Source organism: Sorex araneus, chromosome 2 (genome assembly GCF_027595985.1).
Source record: "Sorex araneus isolate mSorAra2 chromosome 2, mSorAra2.pri, whole genome shotgun sequence".
Classification (NCBI taxonomy): domain Eukaryota; kingdom Metazoa; phylum Chordata; class Mammalia; order Eulipotyphla; family Soricidae; genus Sorex; species Sorex araneus.
In genome coordinates this window covers 258,027,229-258,052,333 of record NC_073303.1, presented here as the reverse complement: position 1 = coordinate 258,052,333, position 25,105 = coordinate 258,027,229, and the positions used below count along the sequence as shown (strand labels likewise).

Genomic DNA, 25,105 nt, shown 5'->3' with positions numbered 1-25,105 from the left:
TTTTCACAAACTGAAAATACCTTGAGTCAAATATGTAAAACTTCGTTGGAGAGATAAGTCCAGTAAAGGGGTGGGTTTTTTTTGGGGGGGGGGTGGTGACTTTAATGTTGAGTGATTGGGCACAGAGCAGAGAGCAAGTGAGGTCAACTTTTGAAGCCTGTAATTTGGCAGTGTATCCCCAGGAGTAATTTGACAACTTGGGGAACATTCTGTGATCTGACCTTTTGCAAACATTGCTTGCCATCGCCTGAATGTGAACCTTCTTTTCAAGCGGCTTTCAAAGCCATTTTCGAAAGCTTGGTATTACGATAACACCAAGTTCCCCAACCTCTATGGAGTCGTAGAAAATGTCAAGTGCCTGGGTTAGATTAATAGGGTCTGGCTGCAGACACATTATGCTAGGCCCATGCAAGAATGAAAACAGCAGGAAATCAAAGTATTCCTTCCTCCCATGCTAGGGCCTCTCGTATAGGTTTCTGAGTTTGGCCGTCATGTACTTTAAAACATCTCTTGTCCGATGTGGGTACCCTTTTGGAAACAGACTCATGAATTCCACAGAGATCAAAGGCCATCTCTTGCTGGCGGCACTGGAAAGGAAGTCAGGTTTGCAGTCCCGGGTAGAATTTGACTAGGTGGTGTCCAAATCTAATCTTGGGTTTTGAACACCTCAGAGAGGTGCTCATCTACTTGATGGCTGGCTGGCACCGTCCAGCTTCCTAACCTAGAGTGCTCACTGGAGACAGAGCACCAGATTATCCTCGGAAAATGAGGCTCTATCTGGACTCAGGAGAGTTTCCTAATGCACAACAGATGCACGAAACCATCAGTTCTACCCAGGAAGGAAACAGGAAGTGGCTGAGTAGCCCAGCAATGATCAGAGCAGTGGAGAGCGGGCGGAGTGGAGTCTCTCCTTTCCCGAGTTCGAAAGAGGTGTAAATTGCTATCAGGTCAAGGGCAAATGAAGGAAGGTGGAGGTAGCATCTGTGACTGTCCACGGCCAACACCAGGGTTTCCTAGGGCCGGCTCTGTGCACCCAGCCCTTCCCCTCTAAGAGGGGTTTGTACTTCTTTGTACAGGGCACAGATGGGATTTCTGTTCATTTCCTCTGCCAGATTGCATTTCTTTGCCAGAATGATAGAAATAATACAGCCGACCCTTTTCTCTGAGCCTGGGACTGCAATGGTGACAGATGAGTTCCAGTCTCTTAATTCTGAGTCTCCTTCACCCAGGAAGCTTCCTTCATTACATTTCTGAGCCCTCTGTTAAGCCAGTCCCCTTGTCATATCAAAGTTGAAGAAGCAGAAAGAGCTTTGGTGTTGGATGTGCCCCTCCCTGTATTAGAACCTCTCTTCTGAGCCACTGAAAATGCTTTTGTTCAGAGACTCAGAATCAAGGGAGCTAAAGAGCAGGATGTGAGTGGTCATCAAGTTCCTCGTGCCAGGAGTGGGACTTCTGAAAGAAGCCCCCAGAAAAGTCAACCCTGCAGCTCTGATACTAGGCACAGGACATCACCAGCCTCAGAGGCCCCCAAGCCATATGGATAGGTAATTGGTCTACACTGCAGGAGTCCAAGTTGAACAGGAGAGAGCATGTCATTTTCAGTGACACAAATCTGGGCACTCTATTAACATGATGGTATTGGTGGTCTTCATGGATGCCTATGTATTTTTTTTAACACATCTGAAAAACCTATTATTCTTGAAGGTTTCAAGGAGCCTGAGGCAGAAAGAATCACTCTACAGGAAGCTGACTTCCCCATGTTACAGAAACTATTTTGTCAAACAACTATCCCTAGGAGGCTGCAAAGTGCCTCTCCCCCATGCATTGTGTGTGAATGATTACAAAACACGTTCCCTACCGTTCGCAAATGTGGTTCTTGCCACAGTTTTAGCAACAGGCATAATTGTCCCTGCTCTACTATGGAGGGAGAAATTAAATGGAGAAAGTGAAAAAAAAAAAAAAGAAACACCCAGGTCCCCTCCCTTCATGTCCTCACTGATACTTGAGTCCTGTGCCTGGATTCTGTTTCCTGTAAGCAAGAACTACTCTGCACTTACATAAAAATTTGGTTGTAATATCTAGTCAGATGCATGTAAGAGGAGTAAGACTTAATTATGCTGGGAAATTGCATCCCCTTTGGATGGATCAAAGTGGTAGATGTATTCTTTGCTATCTTCAGCTTTAGATTTCTGAGCCAGAGTTGTTTGGGTCATATAAAACCAAAGGCAAATTAATTTGCAGCAAGGTTGGGATCTGATGGACTCAGAGTACTGGGTTGGGTCACAAAAGGCCACATTGGGTTAAGACTCTGGTGGCATTTGCAGCGAGGGTAAGGAAGAGAAACTATTACACTGATTAGAACAAAACAAAACATTTCCCAGTAAAGGAGTGCAGAGAACCACGATAGTAGCGAATAGCTGGGCTCAGTGCACACACACACACCAAGTCACTCATCTTTGAGCTTCCTCCCTCTACAGCTAATATCCAAGAGCACTCGGATGGCAGTGGAGTCAGACTAACTGTTCCAGAAGTGAATTTGCCTCTTCCAGTATGTCTGTTATGTAAGATTCAGGAGCACATGAAAGGAAATGAAAGGAATTCATCTCTCTGTGGGTGGGTCCCCCGTTATCCAAACCAGCTTTCTATAATTATCAGTCAGTGGCGGCTCGTTCTTCATGGCTCTAACTGGAGACTCAGAATGGACATGTTATTTGCATGAGCAAGAATACCGTTGTGGAGGGCAGAGGACAGCTGGGTCTATCAGTAGTTTCTTTGGTGTATTTAGCTAAAAACACTTGTCTTTGGTAGATTTCAGTTGCTTAATCTTGGAGAGGCTTGGCTGTGTGGATAAAGTCTAATGATTTTCCTAACTCCAATTCTTTTGAATGTGCAGTAGTAGTTGTATGTTTCTACCTGCCAGGATAGTGTTAATTATGTTGCAGCTTTTCTATTGTTGTTTTGTTTATGAGGCCATACCAGGCTGTGTACAGGGATCACTCCTAGCAGGGCTCAAGGAACCATATGGGATGCCTGGGATTGAACCCGGGTCTGACTGCTTGCAAGGCAAGTGCCATACCCACTGTACAGTATCTCTGGCCCCAACATTGGTACTAATTTATTGATAGCTTGCCCTGATTTGTAATCATCATTGACATTAGGAGACCTTTTGGATGTCTAAAGATTTATATCAAGCAAATTATAAGTATCCTGAGTATGTGCCAAAGAGTCCAATTAAGTGAGTTCTACTATTATCCCTGCTTTTAACACATAAGTTAGTTGACACTGGCTAATAAAGTACCACACAAACCAGTGAGTGGCCTGGCTCAGGGTCTAGACTCAAATTTGAAGCAGCCCTTATACTTCACAACTTTAAGCTTTCTTTTGTCTTAGTGGATGAGCCATAACAGTCTAGAGAGGACAGATTAGACCTGGAGGACAATGATGCTTTTTTTTTTTTTTTTTTTTTTAACTCTTCAACCTATGAACTTAAACAAGGGCTAAACTAAGAATGGTGCCATTTGCAATGAAAGTGTACCTATTAGGCTGGACTCAGAAGGCTGTGATGGTTCTGTACAGCTGCCAAGCCCCTCTCTTCTCTCCACTCACTAATTAGATCTGGCTGAGAAGCTCAAATCACCAATCGATTCTTTAATAAGCATAATGCAACCGCTATGATGTCGCTGATTGCCCGTCCCTCTCTCTCCTCTTGGCAAGCAGTTAAGATCGCTAACAGCCACCATGACCTTATATCTGCGTCTCTGGGGATGAAGTTCAGTGAGGAATCCAGCAAAAATATTTCCAGAAGCAATTTATTTCTAAAGTAAAAGTTTAATATTTTAAAAGCTCACGCCGATCTTGTGCCCTTGATCTCAAATGCTTTTGGTGTGCAGATAACCCAATTTTTTTTTTCATGGCCTTCTGAGCTGAAGCCTGATTCATTTAGCAAAGAGATGCCATACTCCTGTGCACAGGCCCTATGCTAGTTGCCAAGAATAAATGGGTGAGTAAAATACATGCAACTACTTCTCTAGCAGATCTGGCAGACCGAATCAATCTAGGGTGCTTTATTCACCCCATTCACTTTCAATTGTGACAAGACCCTACGACAAGTCTTATGGTGCTATGACAGCTGAGGACTTTGCTCTTACAAGGGCTTCCCTGATGAGGGGATAAATTGACATCTGAAGAAAGAACAGAGTTAAAGAGGGGCTGTTTGAGTTGAACCAAGGGAATCTGAACATGAAAAAAAATCCTGGAGAGGCACTTAAATTACAGCAACAATACACTGGGGTGTAAAGAAATAGTATTGAAGATGACACTAGAGAGGTACACAGGAAGGCCTTAGGATGTCTTTTTAAAAAAATTTTTTTAATGAAACACTGAGATAGAATTACAGACTTACACACGTTCGTGGTTACGTTTCAGTCATACAGTGCTCGAGTACCCATCCCTCCACCAGTGCCCCTTCTCCACCACCAATGTTCCCAGTATCCCTCCCGCCACCCCCATCCCACCCCCCACTGCTTCTGTGGCAGGCACATTCCCTTTTACTCTCTTTCTCTCCTGAGTGTTATGTTTTTCAATACAGGTAGTATGTGACCATTATGTTTGGTCTATAGTCTACTTTCAGCACACATCTCCCATCCTGAGTGAGCCCTCCAAGCATCCGTTGTGTGGTGGTCCCTTCTCTATCTCAGCCTTAGGATGTCTTACAGGACAAATTAAAGAGCTTGCAAAGATCCTGCTATCGATAGGCAATTATTTGGAGGCATGTGTGTCTGTACATATATGACATGCTCCGAGGAACAGAATATTCTCGATATTGGAGGAAAACACAGATAAGAGAATGAACATGGGACAGCAGGGGGCATCGAATGGAAAGACTGTGATATGCAGTTGGGCGAGTGTCTGAGGCCAAAAGTACTAGCCTGCCACCAGGCGGTGTGGACCCTATGCTGAAACATTGGCAAACACTGGGCGAGACAGTAGCAGAAATAAGTCACTTTTCAACAACTTATACTATCACAGTGCAGTGTACACTGAGCCCGGGACACACTGGAGCCCCTGAAATGTGACTTGAGCAGCTAAGAAATTTTTTTCTAATTTGATCAAATTTAAAATCAGGATGACCCCCACCTCAGCACCAATCACCTCACAAAGCAAGCTTAACGTACACCGCAGTGCTTGGACTGGGGAAGCCAGAGGCTGGAATGAGGAAAATGAACAAGGAAGAAGGAAATGAGTCACTAACCTAGAAGAGATTTGGTGTGAACTAGAATAAAGCCTGAAAGAAAAAGCCTAGAAATACAAAGTGTACATATTTAATGTACATTATCCAGGGCTTAGAGAACATGAAGAGACTCCCAAGTGCTATACTGCACTGTAGCATGGTTGTCCCATTGTTCATCGATTTGCTTGAGCAGGCACTAGTAACATCTCCACTGTGAGATTTGTTGTTACTGTTTTAGCATATTGAATTTGCCACGGGGAGCTTGCCAGGCTCTGCCGTGCAGGTGGGATACTCTCGGTAGTTTGCTGAGCTCTCCTAGAGGGATGGAGGAATCGAACCTGGGTCAGCCACATGCAAGGCAAATGCCCTACCCACTGTGCTATAGCTCCAGTCCATGAAGAGAGTAATGAGGGGGAAAGATCTAGGTTGAATTCAGGCTCTTTATAATGAGTTTAGGCTTCTTGAAACAGTGGAGCATGGATCTCTTTGAGGTTTATAAAGACTGGCATTGTTTAGCCATTTGAGAAATGTGTTTGCTGGAAACTTCCTCGAATGTCGGGTGGTAAGAGAGAGTAACATGTTGGTGTTTGATGCCTGCCTTGGCTGGCGGAAGGATTTCTTGACAAGGAAATAAGTTCTGTTTATGGATTTCCTTTATTTTAAGACATTCATAAGCACTAGTTGCAGGGAGAATATTCTGGGATAGTTAATACCACACACGTAAAAAGGCAATAACTTGGAACAGAGGGGTTTGGTGGAGGGGGAAGAGGACTGAGGCAGAAACACAAGTGCTGTGCTTGGGAGTCCGTCCTTGCCCGCCCTGGTGCTCTAGATCTTTACGTTCAGGCACTCTGTCTATCCTTTGCCTGGATCTTCTGCTGACACTTTGGGGCACACAGCAAACTTTGATGCCAGCCTAAAGGTAATATTAAAAGAAACATTTTGTCCTGTGGATTTTATTCCAGAAATCTAAGAGTAAAAGGAATAATTGTGCCTATTCTCTGATTTTCTCCAAATAGGTGACATTGGTGAATCCTCCACCAAGAATGTCTAGTTCTGGGATTTTTTTTTTCACATATAGCTAATAATGGAAATCAGTTTCCCCCAATTTGATAAGCTAAATAGGAAACAGTTTTAATTTCTATTTCACTAATCCTAAAAGATGTGGATTTTTCTTTCTCAGTGATCCATGGAAATTCTTATCTCAGAGTTTGATATTTTACCTTTTTAAACCATCTGAAGCAACTATTATATGAAATTATTTCTTGTATCATCTCTTTGTTGTGCTTGACAAAGCCTTTTTTTAATGACATTATAAAAGATATTCACCCATACTTCCCCTTATGTAACATTTATATGCATGCTCAAATTCTCTGGACCTTCAGTCCATCTTGAATTTACTTTTTGTAGGTGGGGCACAATTCTAATTTCAGAAAATAAAAATACAGCCCAGTATCTACACGTAGTAGATCCTCCTTAGTAATACCTAGAAAATAATTTTATTTTTGTTGCTATTCACAGGGGAAGACTTCTCTAATACAGGATCTTTATTGTTTTTACTTTGGTGGACCATGCATTAGTAGGGGCTGACTAGAACCCTAATGCTGGATTTTAAAATATTCATGTATTTAATACCACAGCTAAAAAAAAAAAATACCAGTCATTGGAATTCTTTGATGTTGTCCCTCTCTTCCTAACACAAGACCTACAAATCTCACAAGGGTTAAAATTATTATGTCTATTACATACCAAATTAGGACCAAAGCAGAGGTCAGATCATTAATAAAATGCTATGACTTTAAATATCATGTGTTAGGGGAAAAAAAATCAATAGAATAAATTTGAAGTGACTGAGAAAACCATTTTTGATCTGGTTGGCATTTAAACCTCCGGGGCTCAGGGAATCACTGATGTGACACTTTGTGAGGATTTTATTTTATAGTCTTCTCGGCCCAAGAGTTTTCAAAAATACAAACAGTGATGTGGCTTTGGAGATAAGACGGGCGGGGTCAGGCTGCCAGGGGAAGCTGCTTTGGTTTTCAAGGGCCTTTCCCCGGTTTCCGTAGTAATGGACTGGCAGAAAAGCTCTGGATTTGCGGGCAAAGAGGAAGCTATGACCCTAAAATAGAAACTTACAGATAAACAGAGGGGAGGTGCAAGTTTAGTTCTGACCTAAAGGGATATGGAAAATTGAATTACCTTATGACTGGAGGCAAAATTAAGGTTCACCTCTAAAGCCATTCAGTATTGCTGCCAATGGGTAAATTGACCATCTTTATCACTTACATGATAAAGAGTTTTAAAAAGTTACTCTACTTAAAAGATGTTTGCTTAAAATGAGCCGAAAAGTCTCAAAAGTGCCCCAAGGAGTATCATTATTTAAAAATAAACACAATTTCTTAAATTATATTTTTACTGTAGCAACATGGCTTTCTATTAGCTTACTGTTAATGCTTTAGGTGAACAAAACTGCTGTACCCTTTCCACCACTGTCCTTTGATTGACCGCTGTCCCTTCCCTTTCTTTGTGATCCACCTGTGATCACCTGACAGTTGTTCTCCCTCTCCCTTATTCTGTTGAACATAACACCCACGACTTCCATCCTGGTTGTAGCGAAAGGCCAGGTTTCATCCTTATAGCTGAGTAAGATTCCAGTGCGCGTACCTCCTTTGCTTTTCTTCTCTTTTTAATTCAGAATAAGTTGTTTGTGGCTCTGGTGTTCTGATGAAAGAGGAAAGAAGAAGACATCACTAGCCGTGCTCTCAAGTTAACTCTGTCATAGTCTGCTATCCATCACAGTCTAAATCATAACCAAAGCTGAGCCCGAGCTAGCTTAGGAAAGGGTATGACTTTAATAGCTTATGGCCAGATTAGTCACCAGAGAGAAGCACAATTTCAGAAAAGTAAACAAACTCTAGTCATCTAGAAGAAAGTACAGTCTTTAAGTTTCCAGGGAAAGTTGCTAAATATTACTGCTAATGACTGACTGATATTCTAATAGAAGTGAATTTGCCGAGTGGTGTCTGGGTTCCAAGTGGTGTCCACACTTGGCAATAGGGATGGATTCGTCATTGCAGGGCACGGGAAAACTGGGGGACTTCTCTTGGACAAGTCTCCTATGCCCGAGGTCTGTAAATATTTTATTCTCCTAGTGATAGCACAGCGGGAAGGGCTTTGCCTTGCACTCGGCCGACCTGGGTTCAATTCCTCCATCCCTCTCAGAGACCCTGGCAAGCTACCCGTGGCATATTTGATATGCCAAAAACAGTAACAACAAGTCTCATAATGGAGACATTACTGGTGCCCACTTGAGCAAATCAATGCGCAACGGGATGACAGTGATACAATGATATTAGATGTAATAAGAGTAATAAGATCTGTAAATATTTTATTCTCCTATTATATCTAAATCTATCCTTCGATAAACACAGAGGCACAAGGCCAAATAAAGTAAAACTGATTAGACCTTAGTTTTTCTAAAAAGCAACATCGGAAAAGTGGTCTCAGGGGGCTGGAGTGATAGCATAGCGGGTAGGGCATTTGCCTTGCACGCGGCCGACCCGGGTTCAAATCCCAGCATCCCATATGGTCCCCTGAGCACCACCAGGGGTAATTCCTGAGTGCAGAGCCAGGAGTAACCCTGTGCATCACCAGGTGTGACCCAAAAACCAAAAAAAAAAAAAGTGGTCTCAGGTGTTCCCGAACACTGAGCACAGGTCCAGAGTTTGCAACTGCTGTTCCCTCAGAGGCAAAGGGGAGTGAATACAGGCTGACAGGGTGGAGAGCCAATGCTCCCAACTCTGAGAGACTTTCTACGACTGTCCTTCTGTCACATCTCTTTCCCCTCTTGTGCTCCTACCTGATCATCTTAGTTCTGCACTCATAGGCAGTCCGGGTGGAAATCTCTAAGTCGGTCTGGCAGCACGCTGAGCTTCCCGGTACATAATGGGCTGAAACAGGCACTGCACGGGGTCTCCCTGGGGTGACAGATATTACAAAAAGCACCACACAGATGAATGAGAAGTTATATGCCTATGTAACTCGCTAATAAAGGAGAACCCGAGGAAACATCTCAGCGTAGGTTCTGCACTGAGCAGGATCGTCCTTGATTCATGCCCACTACCAGGATAGTGCTTCCGGTGTGGACAGAGAAGGTCCTGCCGAGAGGGAATAACAGACCTCTCGTGTGGGCTGTGTGAACGGGAGGGCTGAACACTGGCCTCTGCGCAGCGAATGCCTTTCTGTTTCGACAAGGCTCGCTCTGTTCTGTTCCAGGAGACTATGTGGTCATGTCCGTGTACTTCGACCTGAGCAGAAGGATGGGCTACTTCACCATCCAGACCTACATCCCCTGCACACTCATCGTCGTCCTCTCCTGGGTATCCTTCTGGATCAACAAGGACGCGGTGCCAGCCAGGACCTCCTTAGGTGAGACATATTTTCTGCGCTGAAGTGTCCCGGAAGGGCTCCGTAACACACGCTCCTTTAAGTTCATTAACACTTACATTTTAAAAAAGTCACTTGTTTAGTTTTTTGCCCCCTAGGGGGTGGCTACTCCCTGCTCTGTGCTCAGGACTGACCTACAAGTTGGTCAGATTTCAAAGCAACTGTGTGGTCCCCTATGCACCTTCTTTCTATTTTGGGTCACACCCAGTGATGCACAGGGCTTACTCCTGGCAGTGCTCGGGGGACCCTATGGGATGCTGGGAACCAAATGCAGGTTGGCCGTGTGCAAGGCAAATGCCCTACCCACTGTGCTATCACTCCAGCCCCATTTCTTTTTCTTTTGAGATGGGGGGGGCACACAAGGCAGTGCCCAGGGGACTATATGGGGTGCCAGGAATCCAAGCCAGGTCAGCTGCGTGGAAAGCTAGCACCCTACCTGCAGTATTATTGCTCTGACCCAGCCTTGCTTTAATTTTGAAGAAAGCGTGGAAGTTTCCAAGTTTTCTGTTCAATGACTCTGCTAATTAGGCAAACAAAAAGCCTCTGATTTTTAACAGATTTTTCCTTTTCCCTTTGGGTTCTGAGCATTACTGGCGCGGGCCATTCCTCTTGAGCCCATATTGTTTTTACTGCTGTTGTTCTGGTAACCTGCAATCAGCCAAAATGAAGCGTTACTGCCACGGCAGAGGCAAACCTAAAGACCGGAGCTACCTTTTTCTCACTGTGTCCAGCAGATTCACCAACAGGGCTGGGAATGTGAGTGCCCAGGGTCCTGGCAGAGGGCCTCGAGGGTTCGCACCATCCAGTAGTCCTTCAGGCGAAAGAGGAGATGAGGTCAGAGTCCACATGCTTCAGAAATGTTTGCATTTCCTGTTGAAATGACCTGTGTTAAGTTATTAAGACTGAAGGCTAGAGCAAATTATGGGGGGAATAAACCATTTGCAGATCTGTCCCCCTGCAAACTTAGATTGCCATCTGTTTCAACATAGTTATTTGTACATTTCCTGGTCTATGCAGCACTTACCAAGTCGTCCTGTTCAACATCTTGTCTAACATTATATGCTGGGTGGGGGAGGGGGCGGGGGAAACCCACATATGTTGTGCGTATGACTTAGGACTCTTGCTTGTCATTGTGAAGTGCAACGTATCATGGGACTCACTGCATCGGAATGTGACTGTCTCCAGTTCCTGGCGCCTAACTGGCACCTCAGCGATGATCCAGTTAGCTTATGTACTTCGGAGTGTGGGGGCATCATAAGCTCTCTACCCTAGAAAAATGAAGGAAGGACTTCAAATAAATGCCTCCTGCCGATCAGAGCCGCGCTGATGGCTATGCAGGCAGCCCATCTCAGCTACTGCTGACTGAGTGTCCGTGAGAATGTGCCAGACTTAGGGAGGAAGGTGACAGAGCCGGGACAGTCAGCAGAGGCCCTAAGCAAACAGCAGGGAGGTGGTCTTTGTGGACCAGGCTCCCTCCTGGGGCCCCTTTCTCTACTCCAAGTGGAGAGTATTAAAATAGTCACATGATCTACGACTAAGGAAGTCAGAGCAGCTGCAAGACTATAATTTACTCCACCAGGACTTGCGGCAGGAGGCAGTCCACGTTTTAAATCACCAGTTAGGGGTAGCGGGTGTCTTAAAAATTACAGCTTTTTTTTGTAACACAACCCTCAGGGATGCCCGATTCGTATAGCATACAGGCTCTGGCAGAATTTAAAAGTCCCCCCAGATAATTCTGCCAGTTGCATTTTAGAACACGGACCTAGTCACTTTTCCCAGTATTTCACAGTCAAGAATTAAACCTTAGATTCCTATGACCTTGAAGTCTCTCGCCACAGAACAGAGCCTGGTTTCATGAGCGACAGAAACAGAGCCACTGTGCTGTTCCTGCATGCTCTGAAAGCAGCCAGAACCACTCTGCTGTCTCGGAGCTGGAAGAGAGAGTGACCCAGTGGGCAGGTAGTGGGGAGGGTCAGTGACAGCAGGACGGAAGGGGGAACAGTGGAAGCACGTGTTGGGATTTTTCCCTCAAGTATTTTAAGTACATACCCAAAGGCCATCAAGACTGGAGGAGGAAGTGATTAAAATCCAATGGATATTTTTCATCTATGCAGGTAAGTCAAGTCTAATTTCTTCGCTCAGTAGAGAGCTTTAAAAGAAGGGACTTAGAAATCATACCCATCTTCTGCGTGGAGAAGGGGACAGGTAGGACAGAGGAGAGGCCACTATGACAAGAACAGCTGGAAATGTTCGCTCTGGACAGGAAATGGGTCTGAAAAGTGGTTAAAGGATGTACATGATCACCGTTCAGTTCCTGTGTGGCAAACCCTAATGCCCAGAGGGAGAGATAGAGGGAGGGAGGGAGAGAGGGAGAGAGAAAGAGAAAGAACAGTGTCTGCTGTAGAGGAATGGTGCTAGGGTAGTGGGGACCTAGAGGGAGGGAAAGTGGGGACACTGGTGAAGGGACGGATGTTAGAACACAGTGACTGAAACCCAATCATGAACGACTTTGTAACTGTATCTCGCGGTGATTCAATGAAAAACTTACAAAGTCATCCCCAGTGCTCTTGTTGGGGATTTTAAAGTCTCCTTGCCTGCTCCTTGCTCTTCCTCCCTGTGGCTGAGGTCAGAGAGAGAATAGGAGGCAGCGTCATCCCTGTTTCCTAGAAGACTAGGAAGGCTGGCATTTGGCTTCCCAAAGGTCAGGTATGACTTGAGGCCTAAATGCAAAACCCAAGTTGCCAACTGCGTGTTTTAATCCCTCCACAGAAATATCAGCTGTGATTTTGGGAGTCAAGAGCCCTAAGAATGAATGGAGCATTAAACCTAAATGAAATCTTTTTAGTTTGAAAACTATCACCTGAAATAAATGGAAATGCCTTGTATTTATATAATCATGTAATACACTATGCACTGGGAAGTGGCACTTGATCACCACAAAGTCCCTCACAAGCTACACCCCATTTGTAGACGAGAATCTGAGTTATTCCTAGGTCCTGTCACAATTTGAGAGACCCAGAGGCCACTCCCCTCATCACAACCTAAATTAAAATAGCCCCAAGCATGTGGTACCTCATACGCATAGCACGTGCCTATACCTCATCTCTATCACTAATTTTTTTTGGTGGGTCACACTTAGCGAAGCTCAGGAATTATATGCTGAGGATTATATGTGATGGCAGAGATCAAATACGGGCCACCTCCGACAGGGAAAGTACCCTACCCACTGTATTATCTCTCCAGCCTCTCTCTTACTGATTTGAATAGGTATTCAGATTATACAGAAATGAAATGTGATACACAGACTATATTATAATCTATTTGTAAGTACATTATAATATGATATTATAATAGAATAATATATTAGGGTAGAATAACTAGAATATTATAGAATATATCTTAAATATATAATCTATAATTATAGAGTACATAATATATAATATAATTTTAATATGATCTATATTTTATACATTATCTTATTCTATTATAATATGCTATAATACACAACATTTTATACATTATAAATATAATGCATTTATAGATTGCAGAAATATAAACCTAGCAAGTCTGGTTTCAAAAACGTTTTGCTACGATCAGCTTTAGTTGTTGCTGCTTTTGACCCACAAGACTGAGAGAGTGGTGGGTCACTTACCTCCTCTGGAGAACTTTCTCAGACAATCACCAGGGTGCTGTACCTGTCCAAAGAAGAGATTGGTGACCATCAGCTTTTGGTATGTACCAATAAGGGACATGTCCCACCATTTCTCCCTGTGGAACCCACCGGCTTCCAAATGTAGACTGATTATAAGTAGAATCCACTGATTAATTCCTTTCACTGGATTGAGTCCCTGCACTAGAGCAGAGGATTCCATGGCCACCAAGGTGGCTGTGATGTGACAGAGGGGAGGGGAAGAGAGAAAGAGAGAGGAAGGGGGCAGAGGGAGACAGATTAGAAAGGGAGGTGGATTGTTCCCAAGTCAGTAAGGACGGTTTGAGAAAAAGGGAATTACAGAAACCTTGATCCCAGCAGTCCGTCTGGTCATCCTCCTTTGCCACAGGCCGCGCTTCCTGTGGCATCGCCCATGTACTACAGTTCTTGCAACTCGTCCCATTCGTGCTCGTCAACATTGTATGCACATGGGCGATGCTCCTGTGCCCATGTCTCTGCCACGCTCAGACTGCAGCAGTGCAGACGTGTCCCTGGACACAGCCGACACCGAGACCAGCAGTGCTCTCTGTGGGCAGACAAGGGATCTTGCCCTGATGCCCAGCCTTCACCAACAAACTCACAAGACAGCTGGGAGAGTTGCCGGTAGAGAGTTGCCTATGGCTTCCTGAAGCCAAGGAAGGCAGCAATCACGGAGGCCTCCTGGGGTTGTTGACAGGGAAGGTGGGAGATTTTTCCAAATGAGGAGCAAAGGAAGGACTGAAGTGGGGTTAAGTACTTTTAATGAGCTCTGTAACAAGCTCCCTCAGGGTCCAGCTCAGTCAGGAGCCGGAAGAGCAAAGGAAGTTGCTCTTAGCCCAGCCGGCTGGGTGTTGGCCCCTCGTGCCAGGGTTTGCGAGTTCAATGCCAGGGCTGGTTTCTGTGTGTCTCTGTTCTCTCGGGAGGCGGAAAAGAAACTTTTTAGTATTCTTGCCCTCAGTCCCCAAGGCGCTTGCTGTGTGTGAGGTGTAGCCGCAGTGGGAAGCGCTGGCTTAGAATCCCAGAATGATAAGCAATGGGTGGGTTTCACGGTTGAGGTAACAGAAGGGCACATGGAGACCTGGGATCTGAAGGTTCTATTGCTAGAGTCTGTTCGAGGCCTGAATCCTTGTTACCCTCTTTAGTTAGAAACAACAATGACAGGACCGTGTCTTTCATTTTCCCCATTGATGCACAGGGGCTGTCTTAGCCTGGTCCCCACAATGGAGGGAAATGCTACTTTGCTTGAACACTGTTTAGTATTCAGTTGCTAGAAGGTGCATTTTTGAAATCAAATATTTAATTTCTATCTTCAAATTCTTCCTTCCCCCGCCTTCTCTAGCTGTTGGACATTGAGCTACTCTTCTATAATAATTTTTCTCCTCAGGGATCAAATAAATATGATATTGACAAAATAATATTTTATAAAATAAAATAATAAAATTATATTTTCATCAAAATGAAAATATCTGCTATAGAGACTCAAAGAAAGAACGCATGTAAAGCACAAGAACTTTTTCAGTAAATATTATTAATTTCTGAGATACCAATTTTTACCCTATAATAAATGGGGTTTCAAGGGAGTCATCCATTGAACTTAGAACAAGCACACGGCCCACCTCTACTGCCTTGAAAGCCAAGGCAGACTCCTTCAGAAGCTCTGCAAAATAGAATTTCTATGTGTTCCAGATACTCTAAATTCCCCTGTCCTCCCTGGATGCCAGGTTTTCCAAAAACATTTTAAAAAGAGGCAAGGTTTAGCTTCCCAGAACCCTCTCTAATTTACTTGCTCTGCTCAGAGACCCAAAAAAGTAGCCAAGTTGACTTCTTTTTTTTTTTAATTTAGCTACATCTCACATCAGTCACCTCCTCAAAGGGACCACTGTCCATCTAAATAGCCCCTCATCCCTTTCTCATCTTCATGGCAGGAAGCCTGGCTTCGAGGCCATCATCAGACTTATCTCTGCGTTGTACTATTGTCCCTGATGGAAAAACCTGGGTACCTCGGGGCAGGGGCCAGGGCTGTCCTGTCTCTACAGTCATCAGCACCTCTTGCTGGGGCATGACCACGACCCTGGGCGCAAGCGACCAGCATCTGTGGCGAGGCTGCACCTCATTTCTCAGCAGCCCGGATGTCCCTGGTCTCCGCTGAGAGTCGGCACCTCATCACACGGGTGTGTCTCCTTCTGCTTCTCTCCAGGGATCACCACCGTCCTGACAATGACCACCCTCAGCACCATCGCCCGGAAGTCACTCCCCAAGGTGTCCTACGTCACCGCCATGGATCTCTTTGTGTCTGTCTGCTTCATCTTTGTTTTCTCCGCCCTGGTGGAGTATGGCACCCTGCATTATTTCGTCAGCAACCGGAAACCCAGCAAGGACAAAGACAAAAAGAAGAAAAACCCTGTATGTATCATGTCCCATCGGGACTCTTTCTTCCCCCTCTGCCCCCCAAAAGAAACATATATAACTTATGGGGCTGGAGCAATAGCACGGTGGGGAGGGCATTTGCCTTGCACATGGCTGACCCAGGTTCGATTCCCAGCATCCCATATGGTTCCCTGAGCACCGCCAGGAGTAATTCCTGAGCCCAGAGCCAGGAGTAACCCCTGTGCATTGCTGGGTGTGACCCAAAAAGCAAAAAAACAAACAAAAAAACCCCATATAACTTGGGATATTTCAATGCCAACTGGTTTGGAGCTGATGTTGGTCTTGCTACCCATGGCCTAAGTCAGCATTCAAAGCTGAACTCAGAGGTGAAAAAAATATAATAATAATGTGTGACTTTTGGCCGATGGGATAAAGGCCGATGGGACAGTTGTGAGAAAGAGCTGCCTCTTCCTTTCCTGGGATATTTATCTATTGCTGTTCTCTAGTTTCTACTGGTTTTCAAGTTTTCTGCCCCCTTTAAGGAATTTTTTTTAAGGTTCTACAACCACAAATTCTTTAGTATTTTAAGACTCACCCCCTACTGTTGGAAATACTTGAACATATGCGTCTAATGCCTGTTGGTTTTGTACTCAAGGAAATGGCTCAAATGCTTCCTCATATTTTCATTTTGGCATGTAAAAAGATTACATCTGTAAGGGGCTGATCTGAGAAATGAATGTGGTAGTACAGATAGAAAATATGACAAATACCTTAGACATGAAAGTGTTACCTACTATCCATGCTTTTGCGAATGATGGCTGATATATACAGTTACCAGCCTGGACGAGTTTCAGTGATTTGGAAACAGGTAGGTTGGTATCAATCTTACATAAAGAAAATGGAGCACAGATGCACGGAATTAGAGCAACAGTACAGTGGGTAGGATGTACGCCTTGCACATGGCTGATGCAGGTCCCTCCCCTCACATCCCCTGTGATACCCTCAGCACAGTTGTGACCCAAAGAGCAAAAAATGCAGATACTGCAAGCATTTGTCTTTCATTATGGATGCTGAAAAACAGAGCGGGCAGCACCCCGTTATTCTCCAAGCCCCTGGGGAGTTAAGTCTGTTCTCTTCCAAGACAGGAGCAGAGGAATTCACCTTATACTCCCGAATATTTTGCATTAGGGGCCCTGCTTGTGGCTGGCTCTCTGACCCATGGACTCGAGAGGGTTGAGTTATCATGGAGAATGTGACCGATCCTAAACTAGATCCTGGAAACCACTCTACCCCCTGTCCCCAGTGAAATTCTATGACTGGCGGGTTCGTGTGAATGTAGGAATTTTTAACAGGTAGATAAAGAAGCAGTATTCTGATTCCTGATGACGGAGCGCTTCTCTCTCATCTGCCGAGAGTCACTTGCCTTACTCAGTTCTTTCCTTATGCAGTTTTGCCTGTCTCTCCCTTTCTCTCTCCTCGTTTTATTTTCCTGTTGTCTTGTTGATTACTCTTCCCTCCTTTACTTTCCATTTTGTTCCCCCCACTCCCCCCAGATAGTTCTGTGACACTAGTCCCATTACCTGCCAGTTGTAGGAGGACTTGGTGACTGGCTTCCCTCTAATATGCTGCTCACTGCGGACTGGCAGGAACGCAAATACCAGCTTCCTTAATCCAGGGGCTGAAAGATGGAAGGAGAAGGCAGAGGAGAAAAGAGATTAAAGAAACAAACAGACAAAAAAGAAGTAAAAAGAATGATCTGAGAATTGCATGCATTTTGCCCTCTTAAGGGATCCAGTTCATTGATTTATCAGACTCAGCCTGGAACCTAGGGTGGATAAGATGTTATTTACCACTCGATATGATATGCCCTTTTGTTCGTGGTGTCAAGGACCCCTTGCAATAATTAGAAAATGAAATCATCACCATAGTATTCCTATACGGGAAAACCAGCCATGGGAAACTTGCAGCCAAGTAAGCAACAGTGACTTTTGCCATTGGTTAATTTGAGACTCATTTTTGGAAGAGTTCATTGGCAGTCAACAGATTTCAGTTTTCAACTCTAGGTGTCTATTTTATTCCAAGCTCAGAACTGTCTTTCTGTGTTTATAATTTCAGTTCATTTCAACTTACTATGTTTTCAAAATGTATTTTTAATTTATCTTATTTTTGTCTCTTTTTTTTTTCTTTCCCCCACCTTCTTTTAATTTAAAAAAAAACCCAAACCCGCAATTCTCTTTTCTGTCTACAAAACCAAAGCTTCTTCGGATGTTTTCCTTCAAGGTATAATGTGTTTGGAATGGAAATTCACTGCATGCAACTGCTGAGATTAACTATTAATGCTTACATGGTGCTTTTTTGTTTTTGTTTTCATAAGTAGACATTTAAGCATTCTCCTAGAGATATCACATTTAAGATAAAGTTCTATAGATTCAGAGAGTCACTTCAGCTAGCCTCCAGTAATCCACAGAGGGTGTGGCCTTTCATAAAGCTAAAAAGCCCTGCACATCATGAACTGCCACTAGTAATGAGACCTATTTAAACATTAAACATCCAAAAACTTACCTCTACACAGACGGAACAAAATCCAATTTTACTGGCTGCACCTAAGTGTGCCCTTTTAAAACAAAAACGTAGCTGTAAATTCTCATTCAAAATTGGTTTTTTTTGAAAAATAATCTCTTTTGACTTGCAGGGTGATATAGGACCTTTTGACATCATTATGCAACCCTGCAATGAAATTTCTATTCCCAATTTAATTCTGGTAGCTGGTTCACTGACACTAGTATTTGCACTGATGTTATTCTAAAATGAAATCATCTAAATTAACAATTTATGGTTATCCCAATGACAAAGATGAGATTAGTATTCAATTCATTGGAACTAGTTTTCTTCTCAATGACTAAAAATGAGTTTAGTGGGTAGCAAAAAATCCCTTCCTGAATTTTTGTAACATGTAGATAAACCATGCAGGGAGTTATTGAAGCTTCTATTTGGTAAATTTTAGACAAAGCATTACACTCCTTTAAAACAATCAGGCATACCATTCTGCTACCAGCTAAGGAAATGTCCATATATGTATTTCCTAACAATTTCTATTAATAGCATCTAGCACATTTGCTCAGTGCTTACTGAGAACATCAGGGCTTACTGTTTCCCTATAGGTAAGCATGATACAAAATTTTATTTCTCAATTAATGCATTTTTGTTTCTCTGATCCACTCACATGTAGCATCATTAAAAGCCTTCATGTAACCAACCTCATACCTAATATCTACTAGAATAAAATTCCATGTAGCTGTTTTGATTTAAATCCTTACACTTTTGAGTTCTTTTTGGTGTTCAATCTTCTTGCTCTAGCTATTAGCTTGGTGGTCTTATTTTCAGCTGCACTGCTTAAGCTCAAAATCTGACACCTGCAAACTGTGCTATCCTTCTGAGTTCAATTTTACCATCCTAGACCATGATGTCATAGCGACTTCCTGAGTACCCATTTTTCAGATTCATCATGCCCATTGGTGCCATTGTAGAGAAACCGCACTGGATTGAGCACACATGACTGACCCCATTTTCCTCTCCCCGTGCCCCTTCCTTGTCTTAGGCGCCTACCATTGACATCCGCCCCAGATCAGCAACCATTCAAATGAACAATGCCACACACCTTCAAGAGAGAGACGAAGAGTACGGGTACGAGTGTCTGGATGGCAAGGACTGTGCCAGTTTTTTCTGCTGCTTTGAAGACTGCCGGACAGGGGCCTGGCGACACGGCAGGATACACATCCGCATCGCCAAAATGGACTCTTACGCACGGATCTTCTTCCCCACGGCCTTCTGCTTGTTTAACCTGGTTTACTGGGTCTCCTACCTTTACCTGTGAGAAGGTCCAGGTCTCAGCGGTTGGGGTCTCACTCAGTCCTGGCGGAGAGTGGTGTCCTTTCATGAGTCCACTTACACAAATCTGTGATTTATCATCTGAATCTGTTTCTCTGTTCTAACCGGTGAATCACACTGATGTCGTACACTGTTTTCGCCCAACTCTCCTGTGGTAAGCATCATTTGAATTTCCATGTTTGCTGTGTTTCAAACCCGCAAGGTGAGCTGGAATGAAGAGCGAGAACACTGAAACCAAACGGGATTCTTTTCCCACTGCAGCTAATTGAGAAAGGGTGAAAGCTGTGACTATTTATAGTGGTGGTGTCCTTCCTCAGTTCTAAATGCAACTACACGCAAAAGGTCCCCCAACTTGACCCGCTGTTTGTGTGGAGTCAAGTCGCGGTAAATTGGATCCCAATAGGCCCTCTCCCTCATCCGAGAAGAATCATGACTCACTTTAAATAGCCTAGGAATCTTCTACACCTCTGTCCCCAGAGAGGAAGAGTATTTCCTCTCCATCACATGTACAATGGTGTAAATATTTCAGCAACGTAGAATGCTTCAAGTTTAATGCATGCACCTCTTTAGAGCCGAAATAAATGACTGAAGTTAACATCATAAAGTATTGTGTTCTATTCTGTGTCTTTGGGCTACGAAAGAATCATGAATGTAATTACGAGGGTCTGGGTTTGGAATCAGAGTGAAAAGTTTTCTCCACCTTCTCCCTCATGCATGAAGATGCAAAGAGCATTTTTTCCCCCACGTATGGCATATGCAAATACTTCCAGCAAAATACAGACTTGACCAAATTGACATTGGCTACCTTTAAATATGCCCAGAGTCGTAGAGTATAAAATAACTATGTGCTTGCTGCTGTTTATTCCTTTTATGATGATAGATCGTAACAGAACTTATTCTCCATCTCCACCAGATCTGCTCTCAGTGCGTGTGAGTGCCTTGTGGGCAAAACCATTGATAGGTCCGCTGAGGGCACCAGTACACAGCTAGTGTGGAATAAAAATGGTCTGGAGTGAATTGGACTCACACTCTCCATTGAATCTCTCTGTGCTGGTTCAAAACTAAAGATTCATCTTTCCTTATAAGCACTGTCCAGTAGTATTTGAGCTTGTAGAAATAAAAAAGATCCAAAGAACTTTGGCAATTTGGTAATCATCAAAATTTTTCTTTAGCCAAAGGCCCTACTCTCCTCAATATAACTATCCTATGTTTTTGTACAGAAATGTGACTGAAAGGGTGTATTAGAGTTTGTGTATTTTGTTTTTCTGGCTGTAGGGCTGAGTTGGCCTTGATCCATCTACAGTTCTAATTGAGGAACTATGAGAGGCGTAAGTTGGATTCATACCTGATGTTCAGAGTGGACTATTTTGTATGCTCTGTGGTGAACAAACAACCCACAGAAAATGCTGAAAAGAACCAATGCATGGCTTAGATGGCCTCGTTCAACTCTACGAGAGTCACGGAAGAGGCTGTCCCAGGCTTCAGCCAGGAAAGCTGAGGTCCACCTTTAGGCACGCTCTGGAAACAGCACTCTACACCAGTCCTCCTCCTTTTGGGGGCATTCACTGCTCAAAATTAGAATTTAGTCATAGCTAGTACAGCTTTCTAGAGCATTTTTTTAAAAAAAGAGTATTAGCGAAGAGAGAGTGGCTTTGTTAGAAATCATTTTAAGACCGTCATCAAATCATCTGGATGAATCTTGAAACACATTTAGCTGCTGACTTTACAAACCCTTACTATCGGTCAGGAGTGCTTTAGTATATAACCTCAAGCACATGTAAATAGACTTAATTATTTTCTTGTTTCAAATTGTTAACACATTAAATGTTGACTTTTGGGGAGAGTTGCTGGCAAATTTCCAATGGTGAGAAACGTGTTATTTTGTCAACTTAAAATGTATCCTGTACGGAAACATTTAAAAACAGCTAGCTTTCCAATGTGTGTGACCTACTGGCAAAAGAATATATATATGAATATATATACATATATATACATATATATGACTTGATTCTCAACTCAGCTGCTCCCTGTCTGTACTTCAACACCTTTCCACAGAGGGAACTGCCTACTCTGTGGACTTTTACAATAAAAATGCTGCATTTGAATCCATAGTGGCATGTCTGTGGTCTGGTTGCACGGGTTTGTCTTCAGGACTGTGAGCCCACTTTCCTGTCGCATGCCTCGGTACCCCTCTCCTCCCCATGTCAACTTTCAGAGACATGCGATCAAGTTTTGCACAGTGCTAGACCTCAAGCTTCCAAAGAACGCAGAGATGCACCTGGTATAAGGCGTGGCAATGGAACGGCAGCAATGTCATGAAGTATTGGACCTCAAAAGTGTGGCGCAGTTAAGAATACAGATGAATGAGAAACCTAATTGCAGGGCTAAGGGTGGTGGGGGGGGCACGGAGAATTGCAATTATGCCACCTACCAGCTTCTGGCAGTTGTCCATAAAGCCTTTATAAACTCGATTTTACCATTGATAAATTTGATAGAATGATGGCACTGCATGTAAGATCACTCAGCCCATAATCAAAGCCCCACCTCCACCAGTTCTAAATTCTAAGCAAATCTAGCAGGGGTCCTAGATGCCTTTAGGGCATTCTACATCCTCAGGTTTTACTTATGTGGCACCTCTATGTTTGCAAACCTCTTTAAGTACAGGTTGAATATCTGAGTTTATTGCTGAAAATAATCTTCCCATGGCATTCATTATTTTTAAGGTCCAATAACCTCTGTATCTGCCTTATCCCTCCTAGCCCAGTTTTTAAATCACAGGGAACCAAGTTCCAGAGATAGCATCCCCCCCTTTTTTTGAAGCCCTATGAAAAATCTCAAAAGAATAAAGTAGCATAATCCTTTACAAGAAGTTGACCTAGCCTTCCACTAGCTGTCATTCTCTTGGCCCCTTGTGACTTTCTGAATCCAATTTAAACATTCATTTCTCACCTTCCAGACAAGTAAAAAAAAAAAAAAGTTTTCACTTAGGTATTTTTCTTGCTGTCTAACTTAATGGTCTTTATCCCTTTTTTAAAAGCCTTAAGATTATTCTGACTAGTAGCAACAATTTTTGTCGGTGATGAAGGTCAAATTAAATTAACCAGATGATGCAGTCTTGGGGGATTAGGTTAAAATTGCTATCTTTGTGCTTTGTCACCATGGATCTTTGTCAAATGTATTGGAGAAAAGAAAAATGACCTAGCACAGAAGGTCTGCTGTATAATGGCAACCCGGTGGGGCATTGCTTTTTTTCCTACTGCCTTAGAGCATTTCAGAATTTGGAAATAAAATCTCATGCACGATCACGATCTTGATATCCCGTTAATCACCGATTTCTCAGGTGGGCTCAGTAACATCTCATTTCGTCCTTTCCCTGAGATCTTAGAAGTCCATCTCGACTCGGCCCTCCTAACGATGTTGCACTGGGGGCTCTTCAGGGTCAGGGGAATGAGATCCAGCTTGTTACTGGATTTTGCATATGAATACACCATGGGAAGCTTGCAAGGCTGTCCCATGTGGGCAGGAAACTCAGAAGATTGCCAGTTTCTCCCAGAGGGAGAAGAAGCCTAAAGATATATAATAAAATCTGGAATAGTTTTTTTTTTTCCTTTTTTGGTAAGGCATTAGGAATTGCTCCACACGAGGGTACTTCCTTTGAATTTGATCTCCCTTTAATTCTTCTCATGGCAATGACAGAAACTTTAGAATCCCTAGCCTCAGAGATACATGGGTGGATTTCACATGTGTTTTAGTCTTTAGAAAGAAATAAATACCAGTCAGCATTCACTGTTACTCTCTGCTTTCTGAACTGTTTGAAGGAAAGGATCTTCAATCACTTCACAAACTGACTTTGGTCCTTCCAGATTTGGGGTAATGGACAACCAAAGTGTTTCCCGAGGCTGTGGGAGTAATGGGCCATTAATCACTCCGAGGTTAGGCATCCGAGGCCAACTATAAAATCCAAATGAAATTTTCTTTTACAACTCTGGGGATAACAAAGAAGACTTTTCCTTCCTTTATGATTACTTTTCTAACAAAAATGGAAAACCAGATGTTCTTGCTCCAGATTTCCTAAGTTCACTGCTTAATTAAGACCTGTGATTCAGTTTTCTCTGCCTCAATATCCTGAACTGAAAAAAATGGGCGTGAGGGGGATAATACTGGTTCCCAATCATTGGATTTAGTCATTTTCCTCACAATGAATATGCGGTGTCTGAAAATGAAGCATACAAGGATTATTGTCTTAAAATAATGACCTCATATATGAGGACTGTGATAAACATATGTAGCACATATATAATTGTACATATATACATATAATAAATATAAAATATATGTAGCACTGTAGCACTGTTGTCCCGTTGTTTATCGATTTGCTCAAGTGGGCACCAGTAACGTCTCCATTGTGAGACTTGTTGTTACTATTTTTGACATATCGAATAAACCATGGGTAGCTTGCCAGGCTCTATCATGTGGGCGGGATGCTCTCGGTAGCTTGCCGGGCTCTCTGAGAGGGACAGAGGAATAGAACCCAGGTCGGCCACATGGAAGGCAAACACCCTACCTGCTGTGCTATTTGAGCTGTTTATTATTGGGAAATGTCACAGATTATCCACCGTCTGTCATTGAGAGTCCATTCCACTCTGTCCTCTCTTCACACACCCACTTTGACTCCTATGCCCTAATTCTTCCCTGCGTCCTCTCAGGAGGAACACTACCTTCTCACAATGTCATCTGACACCAGAATGACTGATAAAGCTTCTGCCTGGGCCTTGATGTCTTTCCAGTTTGACCAAAGAACAATATGCAATTTTTTTTCTTTTATCTCTTCCACAAGTTCTTGTTGTAAGCCTTGAGTGACCAACCCCTAATGTTTACCTCAGCCAAATACTTCCATGCATTTAATTCTCTTAGTCAACACATTTCCAGTCAACAAATCTGGGGGTAACACTCAGCTATAAATAATTCACTGGCCATTTGCATATTCAATCAGTTTGCTTATCGTTGATTTTTTCCCCCTGTCATATAAATTTGCCTCATACTATATTTTTTTTCCTGTTACCAGTTTTATTTTATGTATCTGGAAATTACTCCCTCATCAAAGATGTTTAGGTCAAGCTTCTATAAAGCCAATTCAATATAAAGCTTTCGGTAAACACATTGTGAGCCTTAGAGAGGGTGCTGTGAATAAGGACAGAAGCAAATATTAGGGAAGCCTCTGCCCCTAAATGCCTGTCAGAGAGTCAGAACCATGTGACGAGAGGGGCGGTAAGGATGCAGGGTTCTACAAAGGAATGACAGAAGATAGTGAGAGGTAGGAGAAATTATGGTTCTAAATGTGGTTCTAAATTTTCTCTGTAATGCAAACCAGTGCGCTATTTGTGAGTGGATCCCACTACAGATTTAAAACCTACTTAAATGCTCTATAAAATTAAAAAATATATATCCTCCATCCTTTAGCACGTTAACCACCAAAAAGCTTGAAT

General features: G+C 43.2%; 1 protein-coding gene across 2 annotated transcripts in view; it reads left to right on the top strand.

Annotated features, from left to right (window-relative positions):
• Window positions 1-23,966, top strand: part of GABRG2 (gamma-aminobutyric acid type A receptor subunit gamma2) — an 82,580-nt gene extending 58,614 nt beyond the window's left edge. Inside the window, exons 7-10 of one of the 2 annotated variants that reach the window (XM_055125119.1) lie at window positions 9,506-9,658; window positions 15,562-15,767; window positions 17,988-18,011; window positions 19,330-23,966. In XM_055125119.1, the coding sequence (XP_054981094.1) occupies window positions 9,506-9,658; window positions 15,562-15,767; window positions 17,988-18,011; window positions 19,330-19,605 (659 nt within the window). In that variant the 3' untranslated portion in view covers window positions 19,606-23,966. The remainder of the gene's footprint in view (window positions 1-9,505; window positions 9,659-15,561; window positions 15,768-17,987; window positions 18,012-19,329) is intronic. The other variant, XM_055125120.1, reaches the window with a different exon arrangement.
• The last annotated feature ends 1,139 nt before the right edge of the window (window positions 23,967-25,105 follow it).